This window comes from Choloepus didactylus, chromosome 8 (genome assembly GCF_015220235.1).
Source record: "Choloepus didactylus isolate mChoDid1 chromosome 8, mChoDid1.pri, whole genome shotgun sequence".
NCBI classification, from domain to species: Eukaryota; Metazoa; Chordata; class Mammalia; order Pilosa; family Megalonychidae; genus Choloepus; species Choloepus didactylus.
The window spans coordinates 33186695-33206703 of NC_051314.1; the positions used below are offsets into that span (position 1 = coordinate 33186695).

Consider the following 20009-nt stretch of genomic DNA (forward strand, 5'->3'; position numbering starts at 1 on the left):
CCCTCATTGTTTTTTCAATTACTTTGTGTTTTATACAAAGTATAAACTTATACAAAGTTGTGTCTCTTAAAAAAAAAACCTTAATTTTTAAATGTTACTCCTCCTTCTATATTGTTATCTTAATCTTAGGTATTTATCATTATTTAATCATTGTGGGACCAATAATAGAAAAGTTGTTTACAGGTCACTTCAGTGTTAATGAGTTCACCTCATTTCCTACATTTTTTTTGTTTAAAACCAAAATCACGGCGGAAAATGTTATAAATAAATAAATAAAGCTGTCTTTATTGTGAAGTCGTATTATTCTATTTGATATTTAGGAAAGATTGACAACAGCAAGATGAAGTAAAAAAAGCATCTCAGTCTTGGATTTTAATCTTAACTTTAAAATTCTAGATTTGTTCTACATGTAAATTTTGCTTCTTTACATAAATTAAAATCATTTAGGCATTGAAAAACCAAGGTTTAGCTTTTTCTTCAACATTTTCTGTAATTATTAGCAAAAAAAAAATTGTCTTAAGAATATGTCAAAGCCTGTTCCAGTTTGCTAATGCTGCCGTTACGCAAAATACCAGAAATGGATTGGCTTTTATAAAGGGGGCTTATTTGGTTACCAATTTACAGTCCGAAGGCCATGGAAATGTCCAAATTAAGGTATCAACACGAGTATACCTTCACTGAAGGAAGGCCAGTGGCATCCAGAAAATCTCTGTTAGCTGGGAAGGCATGTGGCTGGCATCTGCTGATTCGGGGTTGTGTTCAAGCTCCTTTCTGAGCTCCTGTGCGTTCTTCAAAATGTTGCTCTTGGGGTATTTTGTCCTCTCTTAGCTTCTCCGGCTCCTTGTGCATCTAAGTGTCTGGGTTCCTCTCTTAGCTTCACTAGCAGACCTTTTCTTTCCAAAATGTCTCTCTTAGCTGCTCTCCAAAATGTCCCTCTCAGCTGCTCTGAGGTCCTTCTGTTTGTGAGCTCTTTTTTAGGACCCCAGTGATTAAATCAAGGCCCACCCTGAATGGACAGGGTTCATATCTCCATGGAAATTATCTAGTCAAATGTTTCACTCACAGTTGATTGAGTCATATCTCCATGGAAACACTCAATCAAAGGATTCCAACCTGATCAACATAAGATTGCCCCCACAAAATTGCATTAAAGAACATGGCATTTTGGGGGACATAATACATCCAAACTGGCCCAAAACCATATGCAGAGGAGTGCTAGTCTAATAAGATCTTTTATGGTTGAGGAATTTGAATTACAAGGGAAATTTGTGTCCATAGGGTTTCTTTTTGGAAATGATGAACGGGCCTTAATATGATACCATTTTTACAAGTAATGATTTACAGTAGAGGATCTAGTTTATATTTACAGCTGTGTGGGTATGTTTTCTCATCCCTAGGGCCAATCTCATTTGGCATTCTAGAATGGTTGCCTATATTCTGTGAGTGAGTAGAATAGTTACATCTTCAGGATAAAAGAAACATGAAAAGTCTTCTTAATTGTACAGCACACAATCCTAGAACAGATTTTAGCCCAAGGTGAAGTAAGACAATGCAATATACTTACAGGTTCATTTTAAGCACTATAGTTGAGAACTGATTTAACATTCTCACTGTCTTTATATTTCATAGAAGAAATTGTGTAGAATCATTTAAATTAATCATCAAATTAATTGGATTTATAGTATATATCATAATATATGGAGAGTTACCTGCTATCGTTCTGAGTATCCTTCCCCTTCCTTTTCCATTTTTTGTTTTGATCTAGCTAGGACAAAAAGCTAGAGGTCTTTGACATCTAGAAAAGCATAAAAGTTACTTTGCATCATATATACGTGTGTGTGTGTGTGTATAATTATGTATGTATCTGTATCTGTATACGTGTATATTTATTTACCATAAAGTTCAGTTCAGGATTACTGACCTACCTGTGGTCTCCATGGTACTGTTACCCTGTTATCTGTGAAGTGCATGAGGATAGGGGTTGCTTATGAAGTAAAACTTGGTGAGATTACTAATGACATAGAGAATCAATATTTATAGTATTGATAGACTGGAATATTATTAGGTCAACCAACACATACTAAAATTCAGTAAAGATATGTAATTCAGACTGTAAAAATCAAATACTCAAATGTAGAATAAATGAAGCCTGGCTTAAAAAGCCATTTATGTGATCAAGAGCTAGAGGGGTTAATGTTAGGCTTATATATGAATTCCCTGCTACAAAAAAGTAAGATGAATGCAGTCAGGCTGAATGTTGTCTAATAATAGTATTTGATGTTGCTAATGACCTTTGAATTTATTTGCAATTATAGTTAAATGACTAGTCCAGTGCAACATTTTAAGAGAAATGCTGTGAGTTTGAGTGTCAAAAGATAAAATAAGCTAATATTAAAACAGGGTCTAGAAATCAAAACCCTTCAGGAAGGTTAAAAACTAAATATGCTGAACCAGGATAATTGAAGAATTGAATAAGATGCTATGGTTTCATATAGTTAGAAAAGGTCACAGTGTATCATTCCTGAAGATTGAAACATCAGGTGACAGTTGAAGAGGCAGCTTCTGACCAGATGCTGACTTCTAATGCTGACCAGTACTCACCAGCAGTGGAGGGGGTTGTACCATGAACTTGTTCTTTTCTATTTAAAATATTTTAAGCTAACACTAGATTATTATCTGTAAGGCAGTGTTATAAAATGAAGTTTTATTAGTGACCTCCAGTTCCCTTTTAACTGGTTTTGTAAAGTACTCATTCACCCAGCACAACCAGGATCTGAGGGCTTTGGCTTGTGTCTAAAATTATGTCATTGTCCTCTTGGCATTATAGTGTGGAAGACAGACAGTAAATAACAGGTAATACAGTGCTGAGGATTGATAAGGTTTATGAATAAAAACTATATAGGATAAAGTGTTGGAGTCAAGGAAAGGTCTTCTGAAGAGTAGCATTATGTCAAACCCGAGGATTTATGATAGTCCTACTATATAGTTAAGTCTTTAAAATATTAAAACAAAACAATGGTGGCATTCATTTAAAATTATAGTGTATTTAATATTTATTTAAGGTGAAATAGCTATTTTCCATGGCACAAATTAAAAATTAATTAAAAATCTGTTCATGGTATAAATCTATCTCCATATTCATGGAAAATGATTGTGAAAGGTCCTGAAAATCCCAAAGAAGATTTTTCAGTAAACTGGGTAAAATGTTTTCTCCAGACTCTTAGAGGATTTTGATTTTAGGAAATCAATAATTTAGCATTGCTTATTACAGTGAACAACAAAGATTAACCTAAAAGTCAATGTACATAATAATTTTTCTTCTCTAAACTAGTATTGTATGTTTTTATCCTCAGCAACTGAGGAAACAAGTTGATATGTATAATCCTACTTGAAGATAATTAGAAATGTCAAGGAGTCTATTTCATTTGGATTATTTTTTCCTTAAAATGATCTAGGCTGTGGTAATGAAATCCTTTTAACATTTTTGTTTACTAATCATTATGACTTAATTAAAATGTTGCAGTTACATCATTGAACATGAAAACAGGGCCTTTTTGAAGAAGTGGTTTTATTTGAAAATTTTGTAGTAAGGTTTAGCTTTATTATAATGAAGTATTTTTCTCTTGTTATTATGAATTAGAAAGGTCTTTCTTATTCCTGAAAGAACAGAGAAAAAGTATCATTAAAATAATTTTATAATTCAGAATTTTCTTTACTCTTAGATACTAAAATGAATGTAATGTGTACCAATTTGAGTTATATACTCTCCTAAAATACTGTGCAAATCCACTGTATGAAAAAAGAGTTAAGATTTATATGATTCTTTTCTTCATACCCACTTAATACCACCAAGGTCAATACAAGCATTGTCCAGTAGAAATATAATGTAAGCCACATAGGTAGTTAAAAACCATTTTGTAGCCACATTAAAAAAAAAAAAAGTAAAAGAGAAACAGGTGGAATTAATTTGAATAAATTTAATTTAACCCAGGGTATCAAAAATATTATTTTAACATGTTATTGGTTATAGTAATTATTGAGATGTTTCTCTATTCTTTTTCTCATACTAAATCTTCAAAATGCAACATGTAAATGTGTATTACATTTTCAGCACATCTCAGTTTGGACTAGCTGCTTTACAGATGCTCAAAAGCCACACATGGCTATTGGCTCCTGTTGTGGATAGCTCGGTTCTGTACTGTACTCAATGCTGAATCCGTATATATTACATCTGTGTTACATAATGTTACTATGTTATGTGAATTAATTCTGTAATAGCATTTCTGTTCTATTTTATTTTAGCCTTGTTGCCATCTGAAACAATAGACAGGTCCCACAGTCAGCAAATTTTCAAGCATGGCTTGCCAAAATTCTGAAGTGGTGATGTCTATCTAGTTGAATAGATACTGGTGACCATGTAACTGTGTTTGAGAAAGTTGGAGTTTGAAAAGTTGATTTCAACTACCAGCTCTTATGAGTTTTGGTTTGGTTTGAAGAGGTGTGGTTTGAATAGAGTGGTTCTCTAGGACTACTGTCAAGTTCAGTGTGTTGCTAGAATGACTCTTAGAACTCAGAAAAGCTTTTATACTGACAGATACAGTTCATTATACTGAAAGCTATGAATTAAAAACAGCAAAAGGAAGAAGAAGGGAGCACGTAGGTCACATCCAGGAAACCAGGTAAAAGCCTCCAGTTGTGCCCTGTCTAAGGAGTTAACACGGACAACACTTAACACAAGCAACTAAGTGTGACATGTACGAAGTGTTGCCAACCAGTGAAACTCACCCAAGCGTTGGTTACCACGGTTTTTATTGGGCGTCAGTCGTGTAGGTGTGGAGTACCTGAGTGACTTAGCTACCACTCAGTCTTCAGCCTCCCCTGTAAAGGTCAAACTAATGTATTGTGGCTTAAAGCCCCAGACATACAAAAATAGGTTTTTACCATCAGTCACAATGTTAGCATAAACTATAGGGCTGGCCCAAGGCCTCCGGTATACAAAGGCAGAATAGTCCCAGGGCTCATCATTTATTTCCCAGGAGCTGATTAAAGAGTCCGTTCTTTGGAATATGCAAAGTTTAAGCATCCCTAGCCTACTAAGTTAACCCTTTATTGCACAGAGTGAATCTGGAACCTTACAAAGATAGTGTCTACTGCAGTGTCTTACAGAAACAAAAGCATAGTTGAGATTGGCAATAGCTCAATTTACCTTAAATATTTAACAAAACATCTAACAAAAATATTAAATGGTATTGATTACTATCAAGCTAGAGTTAAATAAAAGCTGACTATGAGAGGTGAACAGTCTACCATGTGAGATAGCCCTGCACTTCATAGGTTTTTTTAGTTGAAGTCAACTCTTATAGTTTATTTATTGCCTTCTATTGATGCCATAGAAACCCAGGTAAGCTGCCTGATAAATCTTGAGACACTGGGATTTCAAAGAAAGAGTGTGCCTTTACTGTCATTGTGCAAGGCAAGGAGAATAGGAGATAAAATATCAGATCTTTCCCCCCAAATTGGAAAAACTTTGGGTTTTTATGAAATTCAAACAAAGGAAGGTGGAGATAGTGACTTTGGGATGTTAGGAGACATTGATTGATTTGTTCAATTGGAAGTGTGTAGGCTAGGACCCCAGAGGCTGCTCTTGACAAAAGCTGGCTGGGGTAGGCATCCAGTTACAGAATACAACCATATAACCAAGTTTTAAATAGCTTAATTAACGTCAGATGGCAAGTAAAGAGACTTAAGCTAAACAAACTAGGCCATTTTAAGGAACTGACAAAGTCTGACTGGGGTAATGCATATGGTTACAGGTTACAGTAGAGTAGTAAGTAGTTCATTCCACATAAGATAATAAGTAAAGAGACTAAGCTAAACTGTGTAAATCAGTGTAAATCGCTTAACATGAGATAACAAGCATGAGGACTAAGCTAAACCAAGTGGGCCATTAAGGGCTGTTAAGAACTGACAAAGTCCCACAGGGACATGTATGATAAAATAAGGGGCTACAAGCTGGACAAGCCACTAGTTAACTTGTTACAGTCCAATTACAAGGTAAAGATTATGAAGTTAAAAAACATAGCGTCAGCATCAAAGAGAAGGAAGTGAGTTACAGCAGTGTGCTGGTTTGAATGTATTATGTCCCCCAGAAAAAGCCATTTTCTTTGATGCAATCTTGTGGGGCAGACATATTAGTGGGGATTAAGTTGGAACATTTGGATTAGGTTGTTTGCATGGAAATTTACCCCACCCAACTATAAGTGAGAACTCTGAAGAAATAATTTCCATGGAGGTGTGGCCCCACCCATTCAGGGTGGGCCTTGATTACTGGAGCCATATAAATGAGGTGATGAACAGAAGGAACTCAGTGCAGCTGAGAGTGACATTTTGAAGAGGAGCTACAGTCAAGAGGGACACTTTGAAGAAAGCACAGGAACTGCAGATGAGAGAAGGTTTGAAGACGGCCATTGAAAGCACACTCTTGCTCCGGAGAAGCTAAGAGAGGACAAATACCCCAAGTGCAACTAAGAGTGACATTTTTGAGGAACTGCAGCCTAGAGAGGAACGTCCTGGGAGAAAGCCGTTTTGAAACCAGAGCTTTGGAACAGATGCCAGCCATACGCCTTCCCAGCTAACAGAGGTTTTCCGGACACCGTTGATCATCCTCCAGCAAAGGTACCTGATTGCTGATGTGTTACTTTGGACACTTTGTGGCCTTAACGCTGTAACTTTTTAATGAAATAAACCCCTTTTATAAAATCCAGTCCATCTCTGGTGTTTTGCATTCCAGCAGCATTAGCAAACTAGAACAAGCAGTTACAGATATTTGCCTCTAGCTACTTCAAAAGGCTAACATACATCAAGGCTATCAGTTATTTTTTAATTCTTTTTTTTTAAATTCAGTTTTATTGAGATATAGGCAAGGACCATATGGTCATCCAAAGTATACAATAATTTTTTCATAATACCATCATATAATTGTGCATTCAGCAGCACAATCAATTTGTGAACATTTTCATTACTTCAGAATATTTGTTAATTCTTAATATTTTGGTTTCACTATAATTTCATCTTGCTTGGTGAAATATGTATATTGTCTCTTCAAATCCTCATCAAAACCTCCATTTCTACCTATAATGGAGCAACTTGCAGCAGAATAAAGCTCCTGCTGAGAAAACCTACAGAAGGGGAAGACATCAGTTTGAAGGCTTTAGGGTCAGTCAGTCTGGACTTGAGGAGTGAAGATTCACAAGAGAAGGAAAGCAGGCACATTCTGTACTGGGATTGTCTGTTTGTTTGTTTTTGTTTTTGAGGGGTTTTCCAGTTCTTGAGCTATGTTGGGCAAAAGAACAAAAGTTGAGCAGGGGAAGAGCAAAAACAATTGAAGTAGTTGTGCTGAACTTTCAGTTGATATTTTGGTGCTGTCCAGAGTTTCACATTTTGAATCCTTGAAGGGCTAAGAGTGGAGATAAACCAGAGATAAGCCTATTTTTACAGTGTCTGAACCCAGTCTCAAGCCAGCTTGGTCTGATTAGATTGGGGTGATCTGCTCCTCCTCTGCCTGCCTGCCAGAAAAAAATGAAATCCTTTCTGGAGGAAGTTAACATCATCCAGAGCTTCTACATTTTTCATACTTCTTTCCACACAGTCAGTCACATACAGTGTCTGGCATTCAATAAAAAAGTACTAGGCATACAACAGGATCAAGAGAAAAAGAACAAACAAGATAGTGGATGCAGATTTTGGAATACCAGACAAAGGCTTTAAAATAATTTAACCTGTTGATGAGAATAGATGCCAGGTGAAGAATTGGAATCTATAGGAAAAAAACAAGTGAAAATTCTAGAACTAAAAAGTATAGTAACTAAAATTAAGAACACGGTAGATGGGTTTAATTGCAGATTGAACACAGCAAAAAGAGGATTAGTGAACTGGAAGATAAGTTAGAAAATATACAGCAGCATGGATTTGTCTTTTTGGTATTATAACCAAACCAATCTAAGGAATAGGAGCTTTTATTCTGTAATAGTTAACCTTATCAAAGCACATCTCTTATTTTAGAGCTTGTGGGTTAAAAGAGTCCTTATTAGAGGGTGGTTGCAACTCTTGCTATTTTTATGTGTGTGCTTTTTATATTTTATATTTCTGTTTTAGTGATTTCATTTTTAGATATTGAGCATGTGGTGGAAGTGGTAAAATATAAAATTGCTATCACTTATAAATTTGTACTTGATATTCTCCCCCCAGCCTTTGAGCAAGCAGAGTTCATAACTGATACCTTACACAGAGGTCACTTGTCCGGCAAACTCAGCCACTATTAGAGCCTTAAAATGAGAAAATAAGCAAAGTATTTATTGTGCCAGTTTGAATGTATTATGTCCCCCCAAACGCCATTATCTTTGATGCAATCTTGTGTGGGCAGACATATTAGTGTTGATTAGATTGTAATCCTTTGATTGAGTGTTTCCATGGAGGTGCGACCCACCCAACTGTAAGTGATAACTCTGATTAGATAATTTCCATGGAGGTGTGGCCCTGCCCATTCAGTGTGGGCCTTGATTGGTTTACTGGAGCACTGTATAAGCTCAGACAGAAGGAGTGAACTTACTATAACGGAGAGGGACACTTTGATGAATGCACAGGAGCTAAAGAGAGGAGCTGCAGCTTACAGAGACATTTTGGAGATGGCCTTTGAAAGCAGACTTTTACTCCGGAGAAGCTAAGAGAGGGCAAATGCCCCAAGAGCAGCTAAGAGTGATATTTTTGAGGAACTGCAGCCTAGAGAGGAACATCCTGGGAGAAAGCCATTTTGAAACCAGAACTTTGGAGCAGATGCCAGCCATGTGCCTTCCCAGCTAACAGAGGTTTTCCAGACACCATTGGCCATCCTCCAGTGAAGGTACCGATTGCTGATGTGTTACCTTGGACACTTTATGGCCTTAAGACTGTAAATGTATAACCAAATAAACCCCCCTTTTATAAAAGCCAATGCATCTCTGATGTTTTGCATTCCGGCAGCATTAGCAAACTAGAACAGGGTCATAAATGGTGTCTCAAGAAATATGAAAGTATCTCAATCTGTTTTCTGAACAGAGTGAAATTATGCTGGAAATTAATATGAAGAGAAGAACTAAAAATCTTCATATGTTTGGAAATTAAGAAATACACTTCTTTGTAACCCACAGGTCAATAAAGTAAATCAGTAGAAGTTAGAAAATATTTTTATTTAACGATAAGAACATGCTATATTTCACACATGTGGGATGCTGCTAAAACAATGTTTGTTTGGAAATATATAGTCTTAAAGATATATATTAGAAAAGAAGAAAGACTAAAAATAAAATAATTAAGTATTCATTTGCGCCAGTTTGGATGTATTATGTCCCCCCAAATGCCATTATCTCTGATGCAGTCTTGTGTGGGCAGATGTATTAGTGTTGACTATATTGTAGTTCTTTGATTGAGTCTTTCAATGGAGATGTAGGTGATAACTCTGATTAGATAATTTCCATGGAAGCATTGCCCCACCCACTCAGCATGGGCCTTGATTAGTTTACTAGAGCACTATATAAGCTCAGACAGAAGGATCAAGCTTGCTACAGCCAAGAGGGACACTTTGAAGAATGTAGAACTCTGGAGCAGATGCCAGCCATGTGCCTTCCCAGCTAGCAGAGGTTTTCCAGACGCCATTGGCCATCCTCCAGTGAACGTACCCGATTTTTGATGCCTTATCTTGAACATTTTATGGCCTTAAGACTGTAACTTTGTAACCAAATAAACCCCCTTTATAAAAGCTGATCCATTTCTGGTGTTTTGCGAAAAGGCAGCATTAGCAAACCGGAACACTTAGAGATCCAAAATAAATATTCTAGAGCTAGATGATAAAACTCATGCATTTTATTTTTACCATAGAGGAGCCATAAAGCCCATATGCTAAATGTTTTAATATGCTTGTTGATACAGTAAATGAGCTCACAGCAGGCCAGAAAATAGCGAATTAGAAAGGAAGTTATGGGAAAATTGTCAAAATATTGGTTTTGGCAGCAAGTTTGGTCAAATCTAAGACTCCCCTATGAGCTGTACAAGTAGTATATGTACCAATAAGAAAGACAAAAGCTGCTGATTACATTATTTTAAAAAATATTTAGTTGTAATAATTTCAAACTTATAGGAGAGTTGCAAAAATAATGCAAACCCCATACGGAGAAGTCCAGCATACCTCTACCCTCCCGGATATCAAGATCCACCAATTAAAAAGATTTAACACTTGCCAGTATCATTCTTTCTATCCATCTATAAGTCCATCATCTCTCTGTCTGTCTGCCTATCTATCATTTATTTTCTGAGCATTTGAGAGCATATGGCACACATCATATTCCTTGAACACAGAATACTTCCATGATGTTTTCTAAGAACAGAGAACACTTACATAATCACCTTAAGTGCAGTTATCAAGTTCAAGGAATTAAACATTGATATAAAGCTTACATTCTATATTCCAATTTTTTTCGTATGTCTCAGCAATGCCCTTTTGAGTCTTTTCTCCTTCATCCTTAGATCCCATCCAGGATCATATATGGCATGTAATTGTTATTATCCCTTTAGTTGCTCTTTCTTTATTTTTAGATGTGGAAACATATATACAACATAAATCTAACTTTCTCACCCCTTCCAAGCATACCGTTTAATGGGATCATTCACAGTGTTACATACAGAACCCTCACCACCATCCAGTACTGTATCTTTCTCCTCATCCCAAACAGAAACCCCAAACCAATGTTGCATTAATTCCCCATTGTCCTTGCCCTCTGCCCCTGGCAACCTGTACTCTATCTTCTGTCTCTATGAGTTTGCATATTCTCTGATATTTTCTTTGTGGTTTTCATGGGGCTTATTTAATATCTTAAATCTATAGCAATCTCATTTGCTTTGATATGACTTAACTTCAATATGTAACTGTGATCCTATATTTATACATACACAAATTGTATATAGGCATACACAAACTAGGTTCTTATACCCACATGCCCCCCTCCCATCTTTAGGTAGCTCTAATCACAGATTACATATTTATGCATAATGAGTTTCAAACCATTGATACAGCATTACATTTTATGTATTTTCCTTTTAGATCCTGTAGGAAGTAAAAAGTACAGTTACACATACTAGTATTAACACAAATACTAGGGACAAATAATTAAGGGTTGACAAGAACTATGAGATGTTATGGGTCATGAGAATTGTTTAAAATGGAAAGTGATGAAGATTGTACAGCAGAGTGATGATAATGTGAGATATAGATGGATTATCGTGGACGTAACATATCCTATGTGAACTTAGGAATCCCTTGCTTTATAAGTCAAGCCGTCGATATTGAAGCTTGCTTGGGTGAAACTTATGGTTGTAAAGGGGAGGCTAAGCCCCCCTATGATTATGCCTAGGAGTCACCTCCAGAGAACCTCTTTTGTTGCTCAAATGTGGACTTTCTCTCTCTAAGCCTAACTCTGCAAATATATTCATCACCCTCCTCCCGACATGGGGCAGGACTCCCAAGAGTCTTCCTGGTGATGTGGGACATGAATTCCAGGAATGAGCCTGACCCTGGCATCGAGGAATTGAGAATGCCTTTTTGACCAAAATGGGGAAATGAAAGGCAACAAAATAAGATTTTAGTGGCTAAGAGAATTTAAATAGAGTCAAGGGGCTGTCCTGGAGGTTATGCAAGCTTCAGATAGATGTGCCAAATGACCACTATACGATAAGCCCCAGTCAACAGTAGTCCTGAAAACTTTAAAGAATACCTGGATCCCTATCTGAGACTCTATAAAAGTTTCACTCACTAAGTTTATTCTTCAGAAACTTAAATCCTTCATAGTGCTCCTGTGCCAGCTAAGTCCCAAAACCCGGAGGCAGTAGCCTCTTCAAGAATGTCAACTAGGTGTATTCCCTTTGTTCATAAAGTTGACACCCCTGTTCAACATGAACAGGTAAGGGTGGTCACTGCTTAGACATCCTGGAAGATTGCGAAAGTGATTAAACTAGAGGAAAGGGTAGCAACAGACAAGAAGAAATTTAACAAAAGGATTATGAATACCGAATCTTTATATAATTTTCTTTTTCTTCATTGCTAGAGTATTAGAATAGCTAGAAGGAAAGAATTGAAATGGTGGAAATGTAATGCACAGTATCCTTTGAAATTTGTTCTATCACTACTTGTTAAATTGTAATTTGAAAGCTATACCTTTTGTGTATATGTTATATTTCATAATGAGATAACTGAAACTATGGTACTATAACTCATAATAACTTTTAAAATTTCCTATATATCTACTTGTTAAATCATACTTTGAAAGATATTGCCTTTTTATATATACGTTATATTTCATAATAAGGAAAAACTGAAACCGTGGAACCGTGACCCATAATGTGCTTTGAAATTTGCTCTCTAATTACTTGTTAAATTACACTTGGAAAGTTATCATTTCTATGGATATATGTTATATTTTACAATAAAAAATATGATTAAAAAAAGTGATGTTACAGATAAAAAATACAATAGTACTGGTATTTTATTTACCCATGTCATTATTACCAGAGACCTTTATTTCTTCATCTGGTTTTGGCCAGTTGTCTCGTGCCCTTTCCTTTCAACCTACTGAACTCGCTATAGCCTTTCTGGTAGGGCTTTTCTAGTGGTGGCAGATTCCCTCAGTTTTTGTTTATTTGGGAATATCTTAATCTTTCCCTCATTTTTGAGAGGTAGTTTTTCAGATTATAGAATTCTTAGTTGGCAGTGTTTTACTTTCAGCACTTTACATGTGTCTTCCCACTGCTGTGAGATTGGCATTTAATCCTACCGAGATTCCCTTATGTGTGAAATGTTGCTTCCCCCTTGTGGCTTTCATAATTCTCTATTTTTGGCATTCGACAGTTTGAATATAATATGATATGTCATGATGTGTGTCTGTTTGGGTTTATCCTGTTTGGAATTCATTGAATATCTTGGGTGTGTATATTCATGTTTTTCATTGAATTTGGGAAGCTTTCAAATGTTCTTCCTGCCCCTTTCTCTCTTTCTTCTCCTGTGACTTCCGCAATGCATATATTGGTATGCTTGCTAGTGTCCCATACATTCCTTGGGCTCTGTGCACTTTTCTTTATTCTTCTTTCTTCTCCTTGGACTGAATGATTTCAGTTGTTTTGTCTTCAAGTTCACTGATGCCTTCTCAGCTCCAATCTGCTGTTGAACCCCTCTAGGGAATTTTTAAATTTCTTTTACTGTGGTTTTCAGCTCTTTTGGTTCCTTTTCATAATTTTTATCTCTATTGATATTCTTTTGTGTTCCTCTCTTGTTTTACCAATAGGCCTTAGTTCTTTGCTCATGTTTTCCTCTTTGAGCATATTTAGGACCATTTTTAAAAAGTCTTTGTCTGGTGTGTCCCAAGTCTGATCTTCCTCATTTTTTGTTTTCTAATGCTTTAATCTCCTCTGCATGGGCCATTGTTTCCTGTGTCTTTGTATGTTTTATAATCTTTTGTTGAAACCTGAACATATTGATATTTAATGTGTTATTGCTGGAATTTAGACTCTGGGGAGTATCTGTTCCTTAAGCTTATGTCCAGCTAGTGTTATATCAGAGATTTTCTTGAATGCCAGGAATAATACACACACACACACACACACACACACACACACACACACACGAAAAAACCTTTCCCAGTCTTCGCAGATTGGCCTTTGCATGTGCTCTCCTTCAAGATTTGCTTAGCCATACGGTGAACTGTGAATTTGCAGCATAGCTCCAGGCTAACATAGGGTCTTCCCTGGTCCTTTCTGTGCATGTGTCTTATTTTGGTCATGTTCACGTGGCCCTTTAAATTCTCCTGTTTCCATGGATATGAATGTCCTCTCTTCCCTAGGAAATAGCATCTCCGTATGGTCCCAGAAACTGTACTTTATGTCCCACAGCTTGCAGTTCCTTGTCGCAGGCCCCTACTACTTGATTGCTCTCCCACAGTATTCTGTAGGAGAGCTCTGTGAGTTGCCTGTACACACATGGCAAGCTCTGGGATGGCGAGCCTGCTGTGAGTGTCCTGGGTCATTTCTTCAGGTTGCCACCAGACAGATTAGGCCAGACATACATGCTCCCAGTATGTTCGTGAGAATTACCCTGCTCCTTCCAGAACTGGAACCAGGGACCCACACTGGGAGCACCTGTTAGCTCTGTGGCAAGCCAGTGAGTGGGTGAGGGTGGGGCCATCTGTGCATCAGTGAGCTCCTACAGTTTATAAAATGTGCCTTTCTTGATTTGGTGCTTGCCCTGTTGCTGCAATCCTTGAACTGTTTTCTGAAGCCCTGAGAAAAATTTTTCTGCGAGTTAATAATGGTTGTTCAAACCTTCTGTGGGGAGACAGAGCCCTGGAGTGTCATTTTGACATCCCATTAATTGTAAGATGCATTCTGATTTCAGGAATGTTAGAATGTGCATGTGTGAGAGGGTGGGGAGGTAATATGGTGATTTTAGTTTCAAATCTCAGTTCTGTTATTTATTATTTGTTTGACTTGGGTCAGGGAACTTTTGCGCCTCTGTTTCGTCATTTGTGAAAATGGAGATAGTATAGAGTTAGGAAGACAAAATTAATTAGATCTGAAAGTGTTTTAGTATGGGGGTAGGCATTTGATACTTGCCAATTTGACTTTCCTTTCTTCCTTCTAAAACTTCGCACTGTTAAGATAACAGGAAGAGATCCGTGACAGTCTCCAAAGGAAATAAGTAAAACAAAACCCAATATTCTGTATATCAGCCATATGATAACTTAAAAAATCCCTGTTGGAGCATTTAATAAAGTGTCAAACATCATTCATCTCCCCTCTCCCTTCTACCCCCTCCCTTTTTTTGTAAGATAACACTGACTGGTTTCAGTGTGTTGCTTGGTGGTGGTGGAACCTAAGCATCAAAATAGTTATGATGTTTTCATCATATTTGTTTTTAAAAAGTATCTTTTATGAAAATTTCCAAAACCTTCTAAAGTAAGTTTTGGCACTTAAAGACTCAATTTTTAGTCATGATGATGCCAAATAAATATAGCATTAATAAGAGAGGGTGGATCTTTTAAAAGAAGAGGTTGGATTTTGTGGTATTTGTCAGAATTGAGAATTCCTCATTATATCCTTATTTTCATGAGTACCGGTTAACCCAGAATGACATTTTTTCTTCAGAATTAAAATATACATAGCTTTAATTTATGTTCATTTTGTTCTCTTCTTTCAGGATTTTTCAAGCCACATTAAATTGATAGGATGAAAAAATTTAAGAGGAGGCTGTCCCTCACACTTCGAGGAAGTCAGACTATTGATGAATCATTGTCTGAATTGGCCGAACAAATGACTATTGAAGAAAGCAGCAGCAAGGATAATGGTAAGTATTTGGGGGGGGGGGGGGGGGGATTTTGCCCTTTTTAATTACTTTATAGATAGAATTTACTTTGCAGATAAGTTCATAATAGCTTCCTTTTGTTTATTTTTTTTCCTCATTCCCTGGTTTTTAAGGAAACAGAAGACTATATAATTTTTGCTTGCTTACTTACTGGAATATTCCATTCTAACTTCCAACAGTATTACTGTACGTCTCCAACCTGATGAATTTTCCTATCTCATCTATCTTTCCTTTTTCACTGTTTCTTAAGTAAGAATACAGTGCATTATAACAGTATAATATCCTAATTGTTAATAACTATTTTAAAATTAACATTTAAATATTTTTGTTATTCTTATGACAAAAGGTTATAACTTATAACCTAAGTTAACTCAGCTTATAAATACATAGAAAGTTTGTGAAATTCCAGTTTGTGGCTTCATCACATATAGGATATGCATATTCATCACATATAGGATATGCATATTGACTAACCACATAGGTGACAAATTTTATCACATGAGTGTATCTTACTGTTTTCTTATTTTATATTTACCACAGAGACTGTCCATAGTATTGAGTGCACTTTTAGTAGTTAGGTGTATAATGTTTCACATATTTGACCATAGTTTTTTACAGTGTAAAGTAGTAGTACATACATGTTAATATAAAATAAGAAGTGCTTGTAAAACTGTGAATGGATTAAAATCCTGAAGAAATTTTTAGAACAAGTCTACATATGCAAAACAAAATATCCCTAGGAATGTCGTAATTGTAACCAAGGAGGAGCTTACGAATAGTTGTCAGCCTGTTAATGATGATGTACAGATTATCTGGCAAACTTCCCTTGCCTTTGCCTAAAATTCTGCTGTTAGAAATTTTTGGCAGTGCTTGAAAGTATGAACATCCCCACCTCTTTCCACTGAATACAAATACTTGAGTTGTGAGAGAGGAAAAGGTAAAGTGGAAAGGGCTCTGGACCTCGAGTTAAAAGTCATGGGTTGAAATTTGAGCTCTGCCACCTGCTAGTTGTATGACTCTAGGTAAATCATTTCTTCTATCTGAGCTTCAGTTTCCTTATCTTGTTTTCCTCAGAAGGATCGTGGTTTCCTCAAGGTTATGTGGCTGTTTGTCATCATGAGTGTCATCAGAGCCAATACTTTAGAACTCAAGTTTCTTCACTTCAAAGTCTGTAGCATTTCATCTGCTCTGCCATACTCTCTTCCTTTTGTTAAGGATATCTACTGGTTTTTTGTTTGTTTGTTTGTTTGTTTTTAACATTGGGGAGAGAAAGATAGGCCCAGTAGGAAATTTAAAATATTAACTTGAATATAACTTAATTATATACGGGAGTGAAGAAAATTGTGTTTGGGTCAAATTTCAAAGAGGATTTTATAATGTCTTACTTTTGTTCTTCTTGCCAGAGGATCTCTGCAGGATACATGGAATAAAATTTTTAGTTCTCACTCATTAATCATTTCTCCCCATTAGATTCTGGTCTTATTTAAGCCCAGTTTGCCCATTCTTAAGACTGAAGAGTCTTGCCAGTATGTTTGCCCATGATGTTCAACGGTAAAATAAGCGCAGAAGCCACCTTGATGACTATAAGTCAAAACTCTCCTTTAAAAATAAAAGAATGTGAATCAAAGAAAATAAATGTACTTTTTGGAGAGCTAATTAATATTTTAGATTAATTACATATTTTCTGAAATATTTTAAAGTGACTTAATCTGGTAGGATTTTGAAATGCTAGAATTTTTTTCAAGTAGACTATATTGTTTACTTTATTAAAACTCCTTTTATAATAATAATAATAATAATAATAATAGATGGTAAGGGAGAGAAAATACGAGCTCTGTTGAGTTTCCTTTTTACCTGAGTTACTTGAAACAGTACTTGAAGGTGTCATGGTAGACTTGATTCCTTTTGTGTTACAGAGATTGCTGGTAGCATAGGCTACCTCTGAGTTATAATCTGCTATTGTTTATTCCTTTTGTGAAACAGCACGTGGATTTAACCAACAGCTTTGACCGAGATTCTATACTTTTTTGTATCCCTGTCAGTGCGTTATAGCTTGTTCCAACATATTCTTTCCTTATGGAGTTTATTTTAGAGCATAAAAATAAAGAGAACACATTTATGGGGCTAATACTATATAAACCTATTTTGGAAAAATTATAGTGCATATGATGCATTTGATAACTAAATCATACTATGGACGCCTTAGGTCATTTATAAATGTATAATATAGTTATAATTTATATTAGAGTGCCTATTTATATAGGCTAGTTTGTTTGAACATTGATAAGTAGATTAAACTCAGGGAAAGAGGAAACTTGAATTTATATTCAGTATGTTAAAAATAAATTGAATGTTTTCAAACTTGATTGAACTAAGCATTCTGGCCTTAACTAAGAACTAAGCTTTGTTCACCTAAATGTTTTTACATTTTGCACAAAATTTTACAAACTAAAGTGTAAGAAGTATTTTTTCTAAAATACCTGCAGGGAAAAAAAAATTCTGAGCATATCAGAATTTCTTTTTAATAACTGAGAAGGTATTTAATTTTTAAAGTACTCTCAAAACTAATTCATCTCAGTTCCTCAAAAAGTTAAACATAAGAGTTTACCATATGACCCTGAAGATCACATATTGTGTGATTCAATTCCATTTTTGTGAAATAATCCAGGATAGGTAAATCCATAGAGACAGAAACAGGTCAGTGGTGGCATGGGGTCTCCTTTTTGGGTGATGAAAATGTTTTAGAACTAGATAGGGGGTGATGATTGAACAATATCACCTCTAAGACTACTACTAAGACTAAACTAAGAAAAATCGTCTGTGTTTTTTTCATACAGGTTTCCATTACTTTATAAAATATACAGTATTATCTTACTGAACAGGCTAGTTAATTGCTGTTAAAAAGATGCTAGAATCTATTTTATGGCTATCATGGGCCACATTCTTTTCTCTATTCACTCCCCTTGGAGGATTTCATCCAATCCTGTGAATTTCAGCTGTCTACTCTTAAATCTGTATCTCCAGTTAGGAGCTTTGTCTGATTTCCAGATATTTATAACTAACTGTCTACTTGGCTACTTCAAATAGATGTCTAATAGATTTGTGTAATTACCACTGCATTCAAGATGCAGAATTATTCCATCATCACAGAGATCTTGTGCTACTTTTTATAGTTATTCCTAACCCCTTACCTCCCCCCCATCCCTAACCCTACAAAGTGATATTTAAAAACATGAATTAGACCATATCACTCCCCTGTTTCAAACCTACCCTTCTGCTTCCAATCTTAGAATAAAATTCAAACTCCAACAAAACCCTGTATGATGTGTTCTCTGTTTAGATCCCTAACCTCTTCTAGTACCACTCTTCCTCTTGCAGTTACATACTATAGCTACACTTTCTTTCCGCTCCTGTAACACAGTGGTTCTCAAAGTATGATTCCCTGGACCAACAAACAACATCAGCATCACTTGGGAATTTGCTAGAAATGCAGAATTTTTGGATTCTACACCAGACCCAATGACAGAAAATCTGCAAGTGGGACCCAGCAATAATCCTTGAGGTGATTCTGAAGTTCATTCAGGTTGAAGGACTACTACTCAAACAAGTCAAACTCTTGGCCACATGTTGGCTTTTGTAATAGCTTTTCTCTCTGACTGAACTGTCTTCTTCCTCATCATTCACCCATCTCTCCATGACTGCTGTTTCTTGTGTTTACATCTCTGTTAAAAGTAACATAGACTCTTTCCTCACTACCTATGTAAAATAACTATTTGTTTAATTTCTAACACATTACTCTGTTTTAATTTTTTGCATATTGCCTATCATTATCTGATTTTTTATTTGTTAGTTTCTTATCTGTCTCTCCCATTAGGTTTTTTTTTTTTTAATTTTTTAAAATTCAGTTTTATTGAGATATATTCACATACCTTACAGTCATCCATGGCATACAATCAACTGTTCACAGTACCATCTTATAGTTATGCATTCATCACCCCAATCTACCCTTGAACATTTTCCTTACACCAGAAAGAATCAGAATAAGAATAAAAAATAAAAGTGAAAAAGAACACCCAAACCATCCCCCCATCCCACCCTGTTTTCATTTAGTTTTTGTCCCCATTTTTTCCACTCAACCATCCATACACTGGATAAAATGAGTGTGATCCACAAGGTTTTCACAATCACACTGTCACCCCTTGTAAGCTGCATTGTTATACACTCATCTTCAAGAGTCAAGGCTACTGGGTTGGAGTTTGTTAGTTTCAGGTATTTACTTCTAGCTATTCTAGTACATTAAAACCTAAAAAGGGATATCTATATAAGTGCATAAGAATGTCCAACAGAGTGACCTCTTGACTCCTTTTGAAATCTCTCAACCACTGAAATTTTGTTTGATTTTGCATCCCCCTTTTGGTCAAGAAAATGTAGAGCCTGTGTAATTCTAATACCACTTCTGTTGCAACCAGTCCTCCAGTTGCATGCATCATGTTACGTACACATATACAACTCGCTAAGTGGCCTCTCTGCTCCTACCACAGTCTGAATACCAACAGGTTTTTGGTCCTTATCT

The 20009-nt window shown here is 36.0% G+C and overlaps 1 protein-coding gene across 1 annotated transcript in view; it reads left to right on the plus strand.

Annotated features, from left to right (window-relative positions):
• CDK17 (cyclin dependent kinase 17) overlaps window positions 1–20009 on the plus strand; it is a 134714-nt gene that overhangs the window by 61653 nt on the left and 53052 nt on the right. The window contains exon 2 of the mRNA XM_037845732.1: window positions 15272–15418. Coding sequence (XP_037701660.1) covers window positions 15301–15418 — 118 coding nt within the window. The 5' untranslated portion in view covers window positions 15272–15300. The remainder of the gene's footprint in view (window positions 1–15271; window positions 15419–20009) is intronic.